Raw genomic sequence first — 21,634 nt, 5'->3', positions numbered from 1 at the left:
CTCAGATAATGATAATTCGGCGTTACTCTGCTGTTCAGGGACACGCGTTCCGCTATAGCATCGTGGGGGGGGGGGGGGGGATCGAGGAAATTTTCGATTTATTCATAAAAGTAACGGTCTACGCGCGCCAGACGTTAGTTGGCCGAGCCAAGACATCGAATAACACGTTTGCTCTGAACATAGTCGCGAAACGGCGGTACCGTGCGAGAGTTGCGAGACTGCCGGCTGTCACATGCAGTCAGTTATCCCGTCGACGCTTGACGGTGCATCGTTGCAGGCGGTTGCTAAACACGCGTACGTTAGGTTCCGGCGATCGACTAATTTCACCCTGTCGCGATTGACTTTTCGGCCGCGGCACACGCAGGCCACAGACGCCAACGATCAAACCTAGGAATCGAAGGGAAAGGGTAGACACGGACTTGGGAGTACGGAGCATCGACGTCGACAGGCGACAGGAGACAGGCGACGCCATAGGCTGCAGGCAAGCTAGGAAAGGTCTGGTGGACAAGTCCGCGTAGGCGCATCGTCGTTATGAATGGAAGCGGTGGTCCTGTTTGACATAACGGTGTTGCATCGCGGCGGAGTATCGAACCAGACTCGCGAAACGTCTGGAAAAGCGTCGTCGAGTAGTCGAGGTGTGTGTGACCGCGAGCGGAGAGGAGAGTGAACGCCGATACGTATCTCTGTATCGCGTGTTAAATCCACCTCCAGATTCCCGAGCAGGGGAGAGAAGGTGTATCACCGTGTACGGTGTACGGTGTACAGTGTTGTACGCGCGCTGCATTGTTCCGAGGACCGGGACAACGGTTCACCGCGTCGTCGTCGAGAGGGGTGAAGTTCAATGCATTCGTAAAAATCGGGAAGAGAGGATCGTGTCGGTGGCTGCTGGGTCGCGAGTCGCGACAAAGAGGGTGTACTCCCTCGCGGCGCGTGTATGTCAGTGATCGGTGAATACAGTCGGTGCTTCATCTTTCCGTTCGACACCGAACGAACGAAAGAGAACGAGAACGAGTACGAGAACGAGGAGGAAGGAGAAAAGGAAAGACGGACGGTAACCGGAGAAAAGAGACAGAGGTTGCACGACCGACGACAGCGTGCCGGCGTTTCGAGTGGCTGGGAGCCCGTGGACGGCCACCTTAACCGCAAGGAGAGCTAGCGCGTGAATGTATTGGAAGCGATGGCCGCGTATCCGTCGTCGGCGTCGTCGTTGTGATTGCCGTGAAAACGGTGCTACACCGTGGAGATCCTCCGGTGACCTCCACCTCCTCCTCCTCCTCCTCCTCCTACATCCATGGACGCATACGAAACGATGCCGCAGCGTGTATCGTGATCGCGGCACGACGGTAACGTCGAGGATGCCGCGAGCATTGTTCACGTCGAACGGAAGGATGGCGGGTTTCGAGATCGTCGATAGAATCGGGATCGATGGACAGAAGGAGAGGATCGTTTAATCGAAATCGCGCGCGCGCACACCGCGACAAACAACGAAACAACAACGGATAACCGCGCGGCGAGGTGTGGTGAAGTGAGGCGAGGCGAGGCAAGATCGGAGGTCGGAGGTCGGACCTCCGAGCCGTGATACGAGGTGCACCTCGTTCGAAGATGAACTCCATGGTATATACCGTGTATGGGTTCGCGGTATTCTTCATGATATTTTGGACGGGCATGTGGATCCTTCACGTACTAGCGTTAATAGCCGGCCGCTGGAAGCTCCACCGTAAAGTCACCCAAGTACCAACCTACGAGATCCCGTTGCCCGGCGTGTCGATCATAAAACCATTGATGGGCGTAGATCCGAATTTGTTCAACAATCTAGAGACGTTTTTCATCATGGAGTATCCTCGTTACGAGCTGTTGTTCTGCGTCGAGGACGATTCGGACCCGGTGTTGATGCTGGTGCGGAAGCTGATCGAGAAATATCCGGAGGTGGACGCACGAGTGTTCACCGGCGGCCGTAACGTCGGCGTCAACCCGAAAATCAACAACATGCAACCGGCGTACGAGGCGGCCAAGCACGAACTGGTTTTGATCAGCGACAGCGGCATCAAGATGAAGGAGGACACGCTGCTGGACATGGTCAACTACATGACCGACAACGTAGCGCTGGTTCACCAGATGCCGTTCACGTGCGACCGCGAGGGTTTCGCCGCCGTCTACGAGAAAATCTTCTTCGGGACTGTACAGTCGCGGATGTATCTGGCCGCGGATCTCTTAAGGATAAACTGTCACACGGGGATGTCGGCGTTACTTCGAAAGGCGCCTCTCGACGAGGTGGGCGGTTTGAAAAAGTTCGGCGTGTATCTGGCCGAGGACTTTTTCTACGCGAAGTCGTTGACCGACCGCGGATGGCGGATCACCGTCTCCTCGCAGCCGGCGTTGCAGAACAGCGGTCACTGCGAGCTACACTCGTTTCAGGCGAGGCTGCGAAGGTGGGCGAAGCTCAGGGTGGCCATGCTGCCCACAACAATCGTGCTCGAGCCGTTGAGCGAGTGCTTTGTGTTAGGTGCTTGTGCTTCCTGGGCGGCCAGCGTACTCCTCGAGTGGGACTCGCTTGTTTTCTATCTGGTACACATACTGTTGTGGTTCATGTTCGACTGGACGCTGCTGTGTGTCGTGCAGAACGGCCCGTTGCCGTTCAACAAATTAGAGTTCGTGTGCGTATGGTTGCTCAGCGAGATCACCAGGCCCTATCTTTTTCTCCAAGCGGTCCTAGATCCTCTGATACAGTGGCGGTCCCGTGTTTACAAGCTCAGGTGGGGCGGCGTCGCCGAAGAGGTTAAGGCGAAAGTAAAATATTAATTACGGACTACAAGACAGCAGACAGAAGACGGACGCCGAAAGAGTCTCTCTAGTTCTTTTTTTCTCCATACGTCTTTCTCTCGTTTCTCGTTCTTGGTTCGGGTGACGCGTCCTGGGCCCCCTGATCGTCAGAGATCACGATGTAAATATGTATTATATTTACATACGGAACGTCGGAACGAGTCTTAGTTTCAAGGCTGGAAAGAAGTTCGCGATTCGATCCGTCGGCATTGTTGCGGCCGATCGTCACAGCACAATTATCTCTAACAACCAACAACCGATCGGACCCGCGTTCCTTCTCCAAGTGTCTTCTTTCCAGTCGTGCGGAGAACTCGAGTATCCGAACTCGGACCCGAGCATGCTCGCCAATCGCGAAAAGGAAACCTGTCCTTTCTTCCGGCACGGATACCGATGCAAAATTATTAAGTTATTCCGGTGTACATAAATCGGTGCAAACGTTCCCGAGTACACGAGTTCGGATTAGAGCTGCAAGCGGGCTCACAAAATGCGAGCCGAGTTCGAGTCGAGTCGAGTCGAGACTCGCTTGTGCGAGTCGAGTCGAGTTCTCGCACGAAGCGAACGGTTCGCACGGGACGGATAGTTCGCATCGATGCGAAGTACTCGCATCGATACGAACTACTCGCACCGATGCGAACTATCCGACCCGTGCGAACCGTTCGCTTCGTGCGAGAACTCGCCTAGGTTCGCTCAATCCAATCGAACTTTTCTGGGCTCGCACCGAGCATGCGGTTCGTACGAAAAGAACGCGAACGGCTTGTATCTTACACGAAGGAAACGAATCGAAATGAATTCATATTCAAGCGTAATATAACATGGTGCGAGTTATACATAGCGGGAAGAGCGGTACATCGATATTTTCATAATTTTAATATATTGATGATGCTAAATATTTAGGATATTTTATTATATATTTTGATAGTAAAATGGCCATAATGTTGATTAATGTAAATTCAGAATTTCCATGTTATATTACGCTTGAATATGAATTCATTTCGATTCGTTTCCTTCGTGTAAGATACAAGCCGTTCGCGTTCTTTTCGTACGAACCGCATGCTCGGTGCGAGCCCAGAAAAGTTCGATTGGATTGAGCGAACCTAGGCGAGTTCTCGCACGAAGCGAACGGTTCGCACGGGTCGGATAGTTCGCATCGGTGCGAGTAGTTCGTATCGATGCGAGTACTTCGCATCGATGCGAACTATCCGTCCCGTGCGAACCGTTCGCTTCGTGCGAGAACTCGACTCGACTCGGCTCGACTCAGTCGAACTTAGTTCGGCTCGCATTCTGCAGATGTTCGCACAGCCCTAGTTCGGATACCCGTAGATCCGAGCAATAGTGAAGAGCTCTGGTAGAGACCCGTCAAGGCCGACAGACTTTTATCCGCGAAACAGATGTTCAAGGGCAAGCAGTATTAATATTAATTTTCAATTTCATACTGGTAAAAGAGAAGGGAGGTGTGTGAGTGTGTGTGTACGTGTGTGTCTGAACTTGGGGAAGGGAGGGAAGGGGGGGGCAAACTGTACCACTTTTGCTACCGATCTCGATAGAATTTTAAGTTGGGTCTTGAGAATGGATATATATATACGATTGTTGACGTAGGCGGTCCATGACGCGTCGAGACCTACGTGCCATATGTTCGCAGAATTCCAGTGCGGGACAGGCTGAATGAAAAATTTTTGTTCGTCTCCGTTGTAATCGCATTTTGCTTTTACAAAAATCACAAAGATATTTATTTAACGTATACGTTTGTATACAATATACAAATACGATTGAAAAGAATATTGAAGATCATGAATGTTTTGCACAATCCGATGTGTATTTTTGGATTCTGTTTATTTGAACGATAGTGTCCACTTGACGCGACAGTGTTTTAATTTTGTAATATCCGATTGTATTCGCTAGCGTATTAGAACGAGATAAAGAATACCTATCGCATACGCACGTCGCACACACACGTCGCGTCAACGTAGGTACACGCAGAGCGTTTTTTGTAAATATTAAACGGGGAATGCGTTACCAAGGGTGCGTAGTACGTACACTCGCGCGTCTTACGTAAACACGGTATCAGCGCGTGAGACGTAAATTTCCGACTGTTTCACAAGCTATACCCACCACCTCGCGACAATATACACACTGATTGTACAATGTTTTTTTCATAATGGGGCGTTTCCCTATTTTTTTGTCTTTTTTTTTATCTATTTTTATATTAGCGAGCTGTGCTTAATTAGACACTGTGGATATATTACAATAAAAATCATTCGTTGAACCGGCGTTCCATCACGGCGATGCTCTCGGTCGCACGTTTCGCGCCGCTTGTAAATAATAACGACAAACAATTAAATCGAAAGCATCGTCGGAATGGAACATCGGGCAACGATGAGACAACAATCATGATTACATCGAAACTTTTATGATAGAACCCCTCGTATCCGAACATCCACTTCGTGTAAAACAATTTCTGAAACGCTGTATGTACTTAAGTAGATAATATATTTAATGTGAAATTGTTACCTTTTATGCAAACGCTTTTGCGCCTGCTCTTCCATGGGTCCGTATACGGGAGATTCTATTATATGTAGCTTGTTTTTTAAATTACGAAACTTGATCACCGGCGCGACGGATCGAATGTGTCCCTTCGGCCGTGACGTAACGCGAGAAAACATTCGAAACGTAGAAACATCTGGTAGGAAGGTGTCTATCCTTTTTCCGGTGGCGGGACGAGGAACGGGTGGGATACCTGGCAACGAGGTCGGCCCCTTTAAGTCCCTTGCCATAATAAGAAATAATTGATGCGTTTTAATGGAACTATTCCCTCGAGGAAACAGTTACGAAAGTGTATCGTAGCCGTTCGGACGTGTAGTGACATAGTGTCTCATCGGTCTGTGAAAATGTCATTTCCTTTATCGCTGTAATAACTCGAGTGGTACTATAACCCGTTATCAACGACGATTTTTCTGCTAGGCAAACTCGTGTAAGTATAATCAGACTTAGTATTTATATAGTCACGCGTATCAGATAAGGGAAACTGACCTGTAAAACGAATCGATCAGTAGTGATCGTTTCCTAAATCGTTTGTTTGCCGATAACCTAATAACACATTGACGCGCCGGGCCGTTCCTTGTTTACCTACCGGATTAGGTTATGTTCGGGCGATCAGGTGGTAACGAGATGCAAATATTTTATTTACACAAAGTACACACAGTAAAGAAAGAAAAAGAAAGGTGTCGCGGAGCGGTAATATACATATTTACATTGGGCACGGCACTGTCTTCTCCTCGTTGATCCGGTGTCGATAAGATCGGGAGAAAGTGGGATCGCGGTAAAACCTTGTGCAGATGGCGCGAGCGTGATTCACGTTTGAAAATCGTTGGATCGCGAAAATATCTGTCTTCATAACGGCGGAAGCGGCTCGTGATTGTAATAATTAATACTAGCTTCGCATAATATTCTTAATTTGCGATTATTAAGATTGTAAAGATGCTTCCCTGAGGAATTATTTACCAAATTTATTTCTTTGGCTATATATTATTGGAAGAATGGACAAAAATTTGGACAGACATATTCTTGTTATGTTTATAAAATAATGTGAAGCAGTTATTCCTAGAGCCTCGTGCAAATCGGAGCTTCACCGTTATCTGTTCACTAATTACCTAGGCAATAGATACCTTGTAGAATTGTCATACGTCAACCAAATTGCATCGGACAACAAGAAAGCTTATTGGTGCAGAGTAGAGATCGTGATTTTGAATGTGTATTAATAACCAGACAGCGGATTTTATGCATTTATGACAAAGATGAGTAGGTGTAATTTAAAACGGTAAACAAATTAGAAGAATTTAAATATACTGTTATATTATTTTTAATCTGTTAAACATATTAAGAGAAAAACAAATTTCTATTTCACTGCAGGTTGTTGTAATTCGGGTAGAAAATTTTTATTTTGCATAAAGATCCGCTGTCGATTAATAACACGCGTATTTACATACACGTACTTTAGTGTGTGTCATTTTAAGTACACGGGTACACTTTTGTATTTGAATATATGTGCATGAATGCGTCCTCATTTTAATTTGTACAATTTTTAGAACACTGATATTAATTTGCTTATCGAGACTGTGGTCTCAAAAATTCCGCAGTTGTTGGTACAACAATAAATTTAAACATCATTTTCATTAATAAAGTTTATTCAATAAATTGTCTGTTTGGATACAGAGACACGGACATATTTACATTTTCTGGTAACAGTCGATTTGTTTTCGAAGTCAATATATTCCCAGCTGTTGAGAAACACTTTCCGGAATCGTGTTTTCCAACAGCTAGGAATATTGATATCCCAAAAGAAGTCGTTTATTGCCGGAACATTAACATCTTCTAATGGGAGTGGTTTTCAAATTAATTGTTGTATCTATTTTATATACTGACAAAATTAATACGAGTTAAAATGCGGACATGTTAATACACGTGAAATAGGGTTCTTTAGTGCAGGGTTCTATAATCTCTTTGGCCTTCTTTCGAGGCGATTATCAAAGAAAATGGTCAGGCTTCGCGTATCTAAAATGTTAACCAAATATCTCCCCCCTTTTGATCGCATAATTTTGATCCGCTTCCGAGATTAATTTCCATGCTTCTTTTCTACTGTTTCGCGTAAACGCGATCTTCATGGAATCACGTTATCTTCTCGGAGGGTCCGACCTCGTCTGTCCCGTATTCGAAGGCGTGGGTTCGCGACAGCTCGTCTTCACTCGAGAAGAATCTGGTGCAGAGTAGAGGCGTTCACGTAACATTGTTGTCCTCTGACCCCGTCTCGAGTGTAGTACAAGTGAGAGGCCACTTTTCCTTCCAGTTCTGGACGAGTACCCCGTTGTTGTTTATGCGGGACATTTCTTCCATCAGCCCGTCCCAGTACAGCCTGTTACATATGACGATGTTATCCTCGCGTGATGCTCTCGCGCTCTCTAGTGCATCTATGTTGCCATTAGAGGCGTCTCTTTGTTATGGACTGAGGCGGCAGCCTTTACAACCATCCTGTGGATATATGTACCGTCACAATGCAACTTGGCTGACCGTTTCGTGTCGTCACCCCACCCTCCTTCGTCCACCACCGCCAAATCGGAAGCACATCGTAGTTCCGCGAACACATACAAGGGAAGGGAACAGACTCGGAAGTTGGACGCCTAGCGAAGGTGGCAGCCATTCGGCTGAGCTTCACCACACCACCACACACCACCCACCGTTTCCAGCAATACATACATTTCATCGAGAACATTCGATCTTCGACGCTGATTAAATTTCCGCTACTGCTATTCATCAGTCCCCGACGCTATCCGAACACGCCTTCGTTGCGATCGTGATCGAGGTCGTAAGATTTTAGGATCACAGCTATACATAATATAACAACGTAGTAAACTGATTGCGTGGGTCGATTATCGCGATACATAACCTCCTCCTCCGCTGCTTGGGGAACAAGATGTTTCCGTCGCGCTATAGCTAAAAATGATCTCAGACGAGATAACGAATTCCAGTCGAATCAAATGAAGTTTTATTATGTTCAAAGTTTGTTTGCGGTTGTTTCCGCCGTTACGAGACCGAGTCTATGCAGTCCCGTTTTATTTGAAATTTACTTCCAAAGATAGTTTCTTGACTGTAGTCAAACTTATTTAAAATAATTTTGTTTACTAATTACATTAAATGTAGCTCTTAAACTTTGTTGTAATTTCTATTTGGCGGGGGTTATATTCGTTTTTAACCAAAAACAGACAAACAGACAGACAAGAAAACGAGAAAAAGAACCAAATACATATTAAAACCCGTTTTAATTGCATTTTTCTTTTCGATGTCGAGTCACACTCGACAAAGGAGTGCTGAAGTAAATCTGTAGCTAAAAAGTATGAATTTTCTTTCCTCTTCTGTGACATTTTCGAGGATGAACACAACAATCTAATCACCGCACTCGTAAAGAAAATGATACGGCAAGGGGGGACTTGCGTGCATAGTGTGTAGCGTGTCATTGGATTCGTCTTGACGTCAGCTACAATAACATGTAATAAAAAATACACAGTGGCATTTAAAACATTCAGTTGATTATAAGTATTTATTGGAAAAGAAAATGTTTTCTAATTTTTTGGATCGAGATCTATAGATGACTGAATACCGATTAACTTTTTCCCGAAACAATTTCTTGGCGGATTAGCGGCTGTGCTTGAAAAATCATAATAACTACAGTAGGACCTCGATTAACTGGATCCCGATTATAAACAGATATGCGTTTAAATATGATTATATTCTGAAGGAAAATAAATTTTCAAAAATGAATTTACTTTGGAATATAATGTACTTTTTCATTATTTCCTCGGGTCTCTCGATTATCCATCGGGCCTTAATTTATCCGGGCTGTTTGTCTCCCGATCAAGCCGGTTAATCGAGGTCCTACTGTATTGCGCATTTTTCACACAGTGTGCATAAATAAAAAAATAATATATTCCAATCTCACAGAAAACCAAAATTTTTCATCTCACGCAAGTATTGAAACATTGTATTTTGGCCAACTTTTATAAGCAAATGCTGCACTGTGCGTCGCTATTTACAGAGTTGAGCAAAAATTTAATCAACGATTGACGACTAAACTACTTCAATCGTTAATCGTAATTGACAATTAATCTCCTGGTTTAGTCGTTAATTGCGGTTAACGATTAAATTTCTACTTTAGTAGAATCGCGATTAACGATTACATTCCTTTCAATTGTAATCGTCAATCAGATAATTGATTAACTGCTGGAATTTCAAAATGAAAAAAATGTAAACTGATTTTAAGTGTATTGTCATTTGGTCTATAATACAAACTCTGTTTACGTGCTTTTATATTCTTTTCTGCGATGATTTTCTTTTTTAATTAACGATTGACGATTAACTTCATCGATCAATTGAATCAATCGGCGATTTTTCCATGCTTTCTTTTTGTAATCAACGATTGACGATTAACTTCATCAATCGATTGAATCAATCGTCGATTTCTCGAAGATTTCTTTTTTCAATCGTACACATTAATCAATCAATCATAATTAAAATTTTAATCGATTAATGCCGAAATCTGGCCATCTATTAGTATGACTGCGTAATTCGTATACGAAATATTTTTCTACGCTCTATGCTCTATATATTTTCCACGCTAGCGACAAGGTTTGAAGGAATGCATATATTATACATACATATACGTATGTAGCGTTTATAGTTCGTATACGATGTGAACGATATTTCAAGGTGACGAACTTTTCGCGTTAGGTATGTACGTTGAGCCATTACTGTAGAGCAGAGGATTCGGTATTGACGCTTTGGGGTCCCAAGGTCCCCTATGGGTCAGTATCGATCGGTCGGTAAATTGAAAGTGGTAATCGAAATGTGAAGCGTGACGGAATCAAAGCCGCCACGCGTGATGTGCGTCCAGTTCTTGTTGTCATTTAGCTTATGCTACTATACAGGGTGTCCCAAAATTCCTTCAACAGCCGGAAATGGAAGGTTCCTGAGATTATTTTAAGCAATATTTTCCTTTGCAAAAATGTTATCCGCGGATTTGTTTAGGAGTTATTAACGAAAAACCACGGACCAATCAGAGCGCGACCCAGTCGCGAGTTGGCACAGTAGTCGTGGCGCGCCAACTGTCTATTGGCCGACTGTGCCAACTCGCGTCTACGTCGCGCTGGGATTGTGGTCCGTGTTTTTCGTTAATAACTCCTAAACAAAGCCAAAACAAACATTTTTGCAAAGGAAAATATTGCTTCAAATGATCTCAGGAACCTCCCATTTCCGGCTGTTGAAGGAATTTTGGGACACCCTGTATATCCTTATCTCGAGTCGAAAGACTTACTGCCAGCTGTCGATGCCGTTCTTGAGATGTTGATCGATGATAATTTCGATCGATTGATCGCCATCGTGATCGCATGATTAACGCGACGTGCCATGTCACTGACACGAATCGTTGGAATTCGCCGTCGGAACACCGGCACATAGCATAACTTAGCTTTCCGGTTTCAGTGGATGGAAAAGCAGAATGACATCAGAATCACAGCATGGTGAAATAGTAGAAAGACACAGATGCGCAAACCGTGTCGGGGAAACGCGATTATCAGATTCGGTTGCTCATCGCATCGTGCCGCGATTATTATCCTCGAATCATTCGACTACCATTAAGATTACGATTACGCGTGCGATTACAAATTGTTGAACGATCGCAGTGTTTCAAATAGACAATAGGTGCAAGCCAGGGTTGCCACCTTATCTCCATATAAATACCGGAGTGTCGCGCATTCATAATTATTCGACTATATACCCGGAGATGTGGAAAGCAAAAAGAGAAAGGTTTGCCCTCGAATATCCGGAAAACAAGTGTGGAAATCTTTTAAACGTAGGGTAACTGCACCAGTGAATGAACATTTAAGAAATTGTTCAGGAAGATATTTTATTTATAAAAAAAAATATGTGAGTTAAAGGAATCTCATATATGCCAAATGGCTCCCTATACTTCATTTGTCGAAATAAATGAACACAAATAAAATGAAATTATTATTATTTTTCTTTATTAAACGTTAAATAAAAAATATAACAAAATACCAGTCAATGAACACTACATTATAATATATTCTTACTATATTTTATCTATTGTACCAATAGGAATACAGCTACGAAAAAGAGTCATATATTCCATTGGCCCAAGAGTCATTATCGCTAATATGCCGTGCGGCTTAAAATTTGTTGAAATATACAAAAGCGTTCATTTACTGGTGCCCGTTTATTCACTGGTGCAGTTACTCTAACCTGAAAATTTAAATGTATCCGTTTTCAGTACTAAAAACTTTGATCGTATATAAAAATTCAAACATGGAGCCGCAACAAACAAAACAGTGGTTGAGGCTACAGTTTACAAAGTTTCATAACTGCAAGGAACCTTCTCGATTCTGCAAGATCTTCCAAATTATTTATTTTTGGAGTGTTATTTAGATCAGGCTTGTCAAACTCGTTTACCACCAAAGGCCTCGATAAGTATCATAAATTAATTCGGGGAACTCAATGAAAGAAAAAGACTCGAAATAAAGAAGAACCTCCTTTTTTAAATGAACATTGCAGAGTTACACATACAAAAGTAAATGAAGTACAGAAGTTGTTCTTTTTCAAGTTTACTTTATTTGGATAGAACTGTTTCATTTTTGTTTTAAAGAAACTTGGCAACGCTTTTCAGTAAGCAAGTTGGAAAACATGTGTCTGTTGATGTTGATCTCTCCGCAATTTTATTATTTTTTAACGTTGAAAGTAGTTTTTCGCACATACACCACTACGCAAAACAAAAAAGCAAATACTATAATTATAAGATCTAATGACAAACGATATCTTTATGTAGAAGTTTTATTGTACGATGATTGATTTATTGCATTAAAAGCATTAGATTAAACAGCGGAATTCTTTTTCAAAGCTTACTGTGTTCTTATGTGATTTTGTTGCGCTTTTCTATTAAATATGGCCGGGTGCTTCTTTCTTTTGCACAGTAGTGTATATACGCTACCGGACATAGTTAAACTACGCTGAATTGCACACAACATACTGAGAAATCGGTCGACAGATGAGTAATTGTAGAAATGTGAATCGCAACATCCATATGTTTTTGATTCAACAGTTTCAACGAGTTTGGTCGGACCGCGTGTTTGACATGCCTGATTCACATTATAGAAATTCGCCAATAGACGCTGTACGAAATACTCTCAGGAAAAACAATACAAAGCATAACAATTGATTATTATCTCATTTCTTCTACAACCCGAAGATTTCCCCAATAAGACCGAAGCTTCGAGGTTTGTTTCAAAACCTGAAGCCTCCGGGCGGCAACCCTGATGCAGGCACGGGATTGCGAAATGCGAACAGCGTAAACGCATCGACGCTATCGCGATTCCGTAGATAAATCGTGAGTAAAAAACTCATCAGGAAATAAAATCGAACACGTGTCAGTTCGCGGAACACGCGTTCGACGACAGATTAGATTAAAATCGCGGAAGAATTATCGATTGCGAGATTTGGAATCACCAGTTCCGTTGTGTGTCGTATCTTTCGCCACCGATTAGTTCGTTGTCATCGAAGAAATGTCCCGAACGCGACGATCTCGACGATCTTTTAATCGATGATCTCTCTGGGCTTTTCTCTCGGTGATTGCGCTGACCGTGTCTTGTGAGTCACAAGTTGTTGGCTAGTTACCGCATTCGAAATTTCTACGTCGCTATGCGCCAATAAGCTCACTCGAGTTTCTGATAATCTTTGGTAATAGATTACGTTATCGTGTGCAATACTAGATGCAATGCCAGTCTTGTCGCACAATTTTTTCGATTCTAACCGATCGTGCTGGCGACCGGTGATTTATCGATCGTTTTTTACACGACACCTTCTGCTATACGCCATTTTTTCATCAGCAGAAACAATAGGTACGGTGTCGCGAGTAAATTCGATATGTCTAGCTCTGTCAGTCAAGATTTCGAGATGCTATTCGTTACTCTTTGCTCGGTGAAGCTTTACCCCCGTGGACGTGTAACCCCTTGAATCAAGCAAGCGAAAGCTTGAGACAGCTATGTACTTTAACCCTTAACCTCTTGCCGTATTTTAACGAGTCAGGTTCGTCATGAAGATTTTAACAAACTCTAACAGATATGAATGCTACGCGATTCCTTTTAGATGAAATAAAATTTGATTCGTTTGTAAATATCTTCGAGTGCAAAGGGTTAATACGCTGATCGCTTCTGTGATTGAAATAGCCGGAACTTGTGCGGATTGTATAAAATTGTATAAAATAAAAGAATTTTGCCTAGCGATCCTGGTCCACCGTGCGCATGCGGTGTCGCGAATTTTGCGTCTGTTGCATCTCGCAATCAGTTCGAAAGGGAACACGCGGATTTCCGGCGGTCGAGCGCCATTATGCAGATTCCTCTAACGATGGAATGGCTCGCATGGGCGGGAAGCCGGACCATACTCCGAGACGAGGCCTTCGCGAGGAATCTAGGGAAATTACGTTTGTCCTGGACGCGGACAATTCGATCAAAGTTTCGCTCCTCTCGAAACCCTTCAACCCTAGATTATTTCCAAGCTATCGTTCGTGAAAACGACGATGCCAAATCGAAATCCGAATCCCATTCTTTTTATTCAACAACTCTCGGAGAATATGAAGTAAAAACATTAGGTTACTTAGGTTATTTTCTGTTACGATACAACAAGGATTGGGAAACGAACTTTTGCGAAGTTCGAATGTATCACGGTGTTCACTAGTGATGGCGCGCAAAATCACTAACTGTGATCTATCGCAGTGATCACTAGCCTAGACTGCGGATTTTATGCATTCATGAGAAAAAGGGATACGTACAATTTAAAACAGTGGAGGTATTAAAAAGATTATTTCTCATTGTTCTAGAAGAATAGTTATGCTCTCCGCCAAGCGATCACGGAAATCACGAATCTCTGCGAAAAGTTATCACCGTGATTCGAAACGAACGTGATCGAATGACGAGTGATCCAAAAATAGCAGTTCACGCCATCCTTAGCATTCACGCGTGTGCAGATCAGGGTTGCCACCTTATCACCATGTAAATACCGGAGCGTCGAACCCGGAGATTCGAATATAAATCCGCAGATGTAAAAGGCAAAAAGTAATGTTTGCCCTCGAATATCCGGGAAACAAATATGGAAATCTCTTAACTCCTTGCCGTATCATTTTCTTTGCAGTTATAGTGATTAAAACGACTTTATCCCCAAAAATGTCGCGGTACATATATTCCTAAAAATGATGCTTAAATATTCATTATAAACGAATCAAATTTTATTTCATTTAATAGAAAGAAAGACATAACTTTGCTGAAAATCTTCATGAAGAGTGTGACTCGTTAAAATGCGGCGAGGGGTTGAACAGAACGATTGGAAATTTGAAAATATCAGTTTCCGGAATTAACAATTTTTATCGTATATAAAAAAGCGAGGAATTTTCTCTTTTGAAGTGATATTTAGATTACAGAAATTCCTCAGTAGAATTCGCCGTACGAGACACCCTTAATTGCAAAACAATACAAAGAATAAAATTATCTTTTATTTTTTCTACAACCCGGAGATTTTCCCAATAAAACCGGAGAGGTGGCAACCCTGGTGACGATCGTCATTTTTACGAAAGGTTAATAATTAAGGATTCGTTCCGCATCGTGGGAACTTTACACACAGTATTGTTGACATGTTTCATCGATTGCAACGTTTACACGCTTATAGAACGCTACTCTCTGCTCTACTCTATGTACAGGGTGTAACAAAATTTCATGTCATGGTGTTGGCAGATGGTTGTACACCATTTTATGTTTGTATCGCATTCTACTCACCATGGGGACCAAACTTGTCAAAGGAACCGTAGGTCGCAACTCAACCGTTCTCTTATAAAAGAATGTTAATTGTTTTAACGTCGTCTTCCGTTCCTTGAGTTGAGAACCATCATGATTTATCACTGTTAACAATCGTCCTTGAACAGCGGCTTCGATTTGGCCACCATTATTTTGTGAACGGAACGGATGTAAACAAATAGAGCAAATAGAGACGTTGCACATCTTTTGTTAGCTGGTTCTCTAAATTCGCATCAGTTAAGCACTTGATGAGCTCTTTGTCAATTTCATCTTCGAAAAAAATGTTTCGACAAGAAACAAAAGTTTCAATGGAAATATAAAATCGCCTGGCGGGTCGCACAACTTAACATGGCGGGCCGCGCGTTGGTCAGGCCTGGTCTATAAAACTTGATTCTAACTTAGTGTTTTATTATTGCTACGAAACTATATTAACGGTTAATGAAACAGGAAAAGTGGATATGCCTCACCTTCTTCGATAACTTCCATATTCATAATTTAAAGAAAGGACGCAAAACAACGTTCTCGATTACAGAAAGTCAGTAATTGCTTGGGCCAGGTCTCGCGTGAGTTCTCCGATGAGCTCTCTAACGAGCTCTTGTGCACGAGCACTTATGCAAACATGATTCCTGTCGTTTGTCGTGCTAATTTTAGATTTCCGGCATTTGTTTCATACACTAGAGACATTTCTGAAGGGATTGGTAAATCCAAACAAGACGGCCGCACTGTGGGCCGTGTGCGGCCCGCGGGCGGCGTGTTTCACATGCCTGCTCTAAACGGTGATTCAGATTGTTCGCGATACTCCAGTATCTCTGTCGGTGCGTTAATCGTTCCGATTCCAATGCACTCGTCTGCCGTGATTCACGTTGTTACTCCGATAAACGAGCGATGATAATAACAAGGTTAACGTGTCTCTCTGGTCTCTTATCGCTTACGCCTCGCTTTCTCGATATCATTTTTCTGTCAATCGTTTCTTTTATTACTCGAGAACACCGTTCGTCGCCTAATCGCCACGATTCTCACGGATTTACTTACACAACGTTATCTTCTCTGCAACGAGTACCTTGTGCAGACGACAATGGCTTTCTGCGGAAAACGAGCAGCGGAAGTCGCTTCTTCGCAACAGTGCGGAAAAATCGAATTCTAGAAGTATCAAAACGGAAAAGGTTTTTGTCGTAAAACATTAGCGCAATGTAATGTATTATAGTTCGCGATACTGCCCACAATTTTTACTAAATATGTATTGTTAACGCCTCGCCCTACGACTTGTTTTACGGTTCCAGTGATCAGAACTTTTTTGTAGTTCGGAATTTCCTAAAAAAAGTTCTTCTCTTCCTAAAAAATGTCCTTCAGTTTAAAGGAAATTATTCGGAATGCTTACAAACAATATCTTGATCACGATTGATTTATTGCATTTAAAGTATTAGATGATCCGCAATAACAATAACACATATTCTCAGAACAATTCAATTAAACATTGGAGTCCTTTTTCAAAACTGACTGTGTTCTTATTTCATTTTTTATGCTTTTCTATTAAATATGGCCGGATGCTTTTATCTTTTGCGCAATGGTGTACGTAACTAGAAAAATTGAGCCAGTATCGAGCTTTGCTATCGGCAGGTTAATTACGCGAAGAGAGGGAATAACAAGAACAAGATGCAACTGTGCACGTACTTACACATGTAATACTAATAACCATTGGTTCTACGTCGTGACTCAACGGTTTCATTGGTTGGAACGACGCGCGTGAGATCATTCCGCTTTTTAATTATCCACGGGATCGTTCTGCAGACAAGCTTCAATCCGATATCACGTTAACTCCGTCTCGGATAGCATTGATAGAGGAAGATCTGTTCTTGCAGTGCCTCGTTCAACCATCAATTAGCCAATTCAATCTCGCATAATCACCACCTTATTATCAAGCTATCCAATTTCCGCGAAAAATACACGCTGTACGACGAGTATTGAAGTACAAATTCTGCTCCGCGTCGAATTGCCCCTGTACGAGTTCGTTTTGTCGAATCTTTTGTCGACGGCGGCGCTGTAGTCGCCATTCTTCCGTGGAAACGATAATAGCAGAATAGAAATGGAAATAGAATTTTTAATAGAATTTTTCTTTGTGGAAAATAATTTTTTTCGCACTTTTCAAACTCTGGACCGAGATATACGGCCTCTGTACAATGACTCCCACTAATATTCGGACACTCTTAAAAAGACTATAACTTTTTTAATATTGGAATATACGATTTGACATTTTTTGAGAAGTTAGAACAATTGGTTTGCTACACAACGTGGCAGAAATTTTTGAAAAATACTGCTAGTTGTCGGAATTGCAGAGAAAATACTGAAAGTTGTATTTCCAAATTTTTTTATGTTGGCTTATATGGAGAATTTAGAAAACACGATTCGTAGATCTGTATCAATTAAACATATTCTGAAAATTTCATCAAAATCGGTCGACGTTGTAATGAGTTACAAACGTTTAAACATGGTAATATTTAATTGTTATTTCTCCGAAACGGATAGACTTTTTAAAAAATTGTTTTTCTGAATAATGCATTGTCATCCAGTTCTGAGCCATGTAACCGATTTCAAGTCTCTAGCTCATCACAGGAAGTTAGTTTAAAATCAATTGCAAAATTTGCCACCGAACAGACAAACAGACAAACAAACAAACAAGAAAGCGAGCTAATAAAAACGTGGTAGAAATTGCAGTTTTTCGCGATTTTGGCCTCCAACTGCAGTAATTCTAAGTATTCTTACATCTTTCAGTGCCTGTCGTTTTTTCACGCATCAACCGATTTCTATGAAACTTTCACAGTCCATATAATTGACACAGATCTACAAAACGTATTTTTTAAGATTTCAATATAATAAAAAAGTTGTAAAATGCAACATTTAGTATTTCCTCTACAATTCCGGTCAACTGGAATTTTTGAGAAAATTTCTTTTCACATCCTGTAGCAAACTAATTGCTCGAGCTTTCGAAAAAAGTTCAAATCGCATAGTCCAATATTTGAAAAGTTACGGTGTTTTTAAGAGTGTCCGAATATTAGTGGGAGTTACTGTGTATGTTTCACACACTACACAGAGTTTCTATTTACGCTAGCACAATCTTAACGCGAGAAATTAGAGATGGCACGTGTGTGCTATCTTTTTCTTTGGAAGTGTACGTAGAGTTCGACAATTTTATCAATGGTGTAACTGGAGTAAGATGAACTCGAGTATGATATTATAACTGCATCGTTGGAATTCGTTTCGCCAATCGGCGAGGTGTCCAGCCGCAGATTGAACTGCTCTTCCGAGAGGGTTAGATACAAAGAGAGAGAAAGAGAGAGAGAGAGGATGTGTCTATGTGTTCGAGTGTGTGTCTGTCAAGATTGAGACCACTTTGATCTGAATTGCCTCCGCTATAAATACGGTGCAACGAGCGCGCTTAACCTTGTAACCTTACTTGACGCGACGCCAAACTTCTTTTTCAAATTCCGCCGGTTTGACACACCGCCGAGCTGTCGCGCGTTCCAGAATTCCGCCTCTCCTCTCTCCTCCTCGCCACTCTCCAGGCTCCATACTCTGGAGTACTCTGGACCAAGCTAATCGGTGACCTGAATTCTTTCTTTTTTTTACGAGCCACGATTACGATAACCGGAGACTCGTTGGCTCGGAGTTCGGGGGTGAGGCGCCAAGGTCACGGCTTTGAAAAGATCTTTTAAATAGAATCGACACCAATGGGAGGGGGGCACCGGTTGTTTACACTTTTATCGTTTCAATGATTGTAGAAACGGTTTTCCATTTGTTAAACGTGTGCATTTCAATACCCGACGCTTTGTTTAACCTTCGCAAAGTGATGTGGGGTCTCGGAAGAATTTTTATATGAATAAAATTCAATCTGTTTGTTGACTTTTTATCCTGTGGTATTCTTTATCACAAATTTATTAAAAACGAGGCTAATTATATGAAATTCATTTGTTTAACTCTGGTATATAAGATCGTTGCTTGGAAAATAATTAGTTTTATCTTTTCCAACGGAAACAATTCAGATCCGTATCCGATAACTATGGATCTACAGGGTGTCTCAAAATTAGGTCCGGAGCCGAAAATGGGAGGTTCCTGAGATCATTTCAAGCGACATTTTCCTTTGAAAAAATGTCGTCCGCGGCTTCGTTAACGAGTTATTAACGAAAAACACGGACCAATCAGAGCGCGAGCTAGACGCGTGCAGCCCGGCGCGCCGGCAGCCGAGTGTCGGTGGCACGCCGCGATGTCGTAACGAACAAAAGTTTCTCGATGATGTGAATCCTCGCCAATTTCGATAAGCTTTGGATATGTTGTCAATACCATGATTCTGAACAATATTTCCCTTTACAGTTTCTGTCGATCGGCTTTAGTTTACGATATTATTGTAAAAATTTGTAATTGTAAATCGATCGATGTACTATTTCCTGTCCGATTTCGATAAGCTTTGGATATGTTGTCAAGACCATGATTCTGAACAACATTTCCCTTTACAGTTTCTGTCGATCGGCTTTAGTTTACGATATTATTGTAAAAATTTGTAATTGTAAATAGTTCGATGTACTATTTCCTATCCGATTTCGATAAGCTTTGGATATGTTGTCAATACCATGATTCTGAACAACATTTCCCTTTACAGTTTCTGTCGATCGGCTTTAGTTTACGATATTATTGTAAAAATTTGTAATTGTAAATCGATCGATGTACTATTTCCTATCCGATTTCGATAATTTTTGGATATGTTGTCAATACCATGATTCTGAACAACATTTCCCTTTACAGTTTCTGCCGATCGGCTTTAGTTTACGATATTATTGTAAAAATTCGTAATTGTAAATCGATCGATGTACTATTTCCTGTCCGATTTCGATAAGCTTTGGATATGTTGTCAAGACCATGATTCTGAACAACATTTCCCTTGACGGTTTTTGTCGATCGGCTTTAGTTTACGATATTATTGTAAAAATTTGTAATTGTAAATCGATCGATGTACTATTTCCTATCTGATTTCGATAATTTTTGGATATGTTGTCAATACCATGATTCTGAACAACATTTCCCTTTACAGTTTCTGCCGATCGGCTTTAGTTTACGATATTATTGTAAAAATTCGTAATTGTAAATCGATCGATGTACTATTTCCTGTCCGATTTCGATAAGCTTTGGATATGTTGTCAAGACCATGATTCTGAACAACATTTCCCTTGACGGTTTTTGTCGATCGGCTTTAGTTTACGATATTATTGTAAAAATTTGTAATTGTAAATCGATCGATGTACATACTATTTCCTCGCCGATGTCGATGAGCTTCATTTCAAAGGAAAAAGATATTTAAAACATCGAATTTATAACATATTTCAAAGTCATCGAAATCGGTGAGGACCCACATCATCGGCAACTTTACCCGAACGATAGAAGAAGCACAAACTTATTGAATTAAAAACTCACTTATTCAGCCGTAAATCCATTTGACTACCACATACAACCACCACACTTTTACATAATCTTCGAATCGGTGTTTTCGAGAATCATATGATTCTCGAAAAATCAATATCTCCTTGGGAACGATTTCATTTGTTTTAAACGACGCCTTCATCGAATACATTGTACGCTGGGAGAGCACAGTTTCGCGCGGCATCGCGAAGAGCATCGAACTCTTTCCGCGTCGGAGTAAGTAATTTCGTTCGATATCGATACGAGTTATAAAAGTGTGCTACGAGATCAACAATTACGTAAAAGTGTGGTGGTTGTATGTGGTAGTCAAATGGATTTACGGCTGAATAAGTGAGTTTTTAATTCAATAAGTTTGTGCTTCTTCTATCGTTCGGGTAAAGTTGCCGATGATGTGGGTCCTCACCGATTTCGATGACTTTGAAATATGTTATAAATTCGATGTTTTAAATATCTTTTTCCTTTGAAATGAAGCTCATCGACATCGGCGAGGAAATAGTATGTACATCGATCGATTTACAATTACAAATTTTTACAATAATATCGTAAACTAAAGCCGATCGACAAAAACCGTCAAGGGAAATGTTGTTCAGAATCATGGTCTTGACAACATATCCAAAGCTTATCGAAATCGGACAGGAAATAGTACATCGATCGATTTACAATTACGAATTTTTACAATAATATCGTAAACTAAAGCCGATCGGCAGAAACTGTAAAGGGAAATGTTGTTCAGAATCATGGTATTGACAACATATCCAGAAATTATCGAAATCGGATAGGAAATAGTACATCGATCGATTTACAATTACAAATTTTTACAATAATATCGTAAACTAAAGCCGATCGACAGAAACTGTAAAGGGAAATGTTGTTCAGAATCATGGTATTGACAACATATCCAAAGCTTATCGAAATCGGATAGGAAATAGTACATCGAACTATTTACAATT

General features: G+C 41.6%; 1 protein-coding gene across 1 annotated transcript; it reads left to right on the top strand.

The window, feature by feature from the left end:
- Positions 1-87: 87 nt before the first annotated feature.
- On the top strand, positions 88-3,393 carry Glct (ceramide glucosyltransferase). Its single transcript, XM_076435333.1, has one exon. The coding sequence runs from the start codon at positions 1,603-1,605 to the stop codon at positions 2,797-2,799; it is 1,197 nt and encodes a 398-aa protein (XP_076291448.1). The 5' UTR covers positions 88-1,602; the 3' UTR covers positions 2,800-3,393.
- The last annotated feature ends 18,241 nt before the right edge of the window (positions 3,394-21,634 follow it).

Source organism: Lasioglossum baleicum, chromosome 12 (genome assembly GCF_051020765.1).
Source record: "Lasioglossum baleicum chromosome 12, iyLasBale1, whole genome shotgun sequence".
Taxonomy (NCBI): Eukaryota; Metazoa; Arthropoda; class Insecta; order Hymenoptera; family Halictidae; genus Lasioglossum; species Lasioglossum baleicum.
The sequence above is the reverse complement of the archived record's forward strand: the minus strand, read 5'-3'. Positions and strand labels throughout refer to the sequence as shown.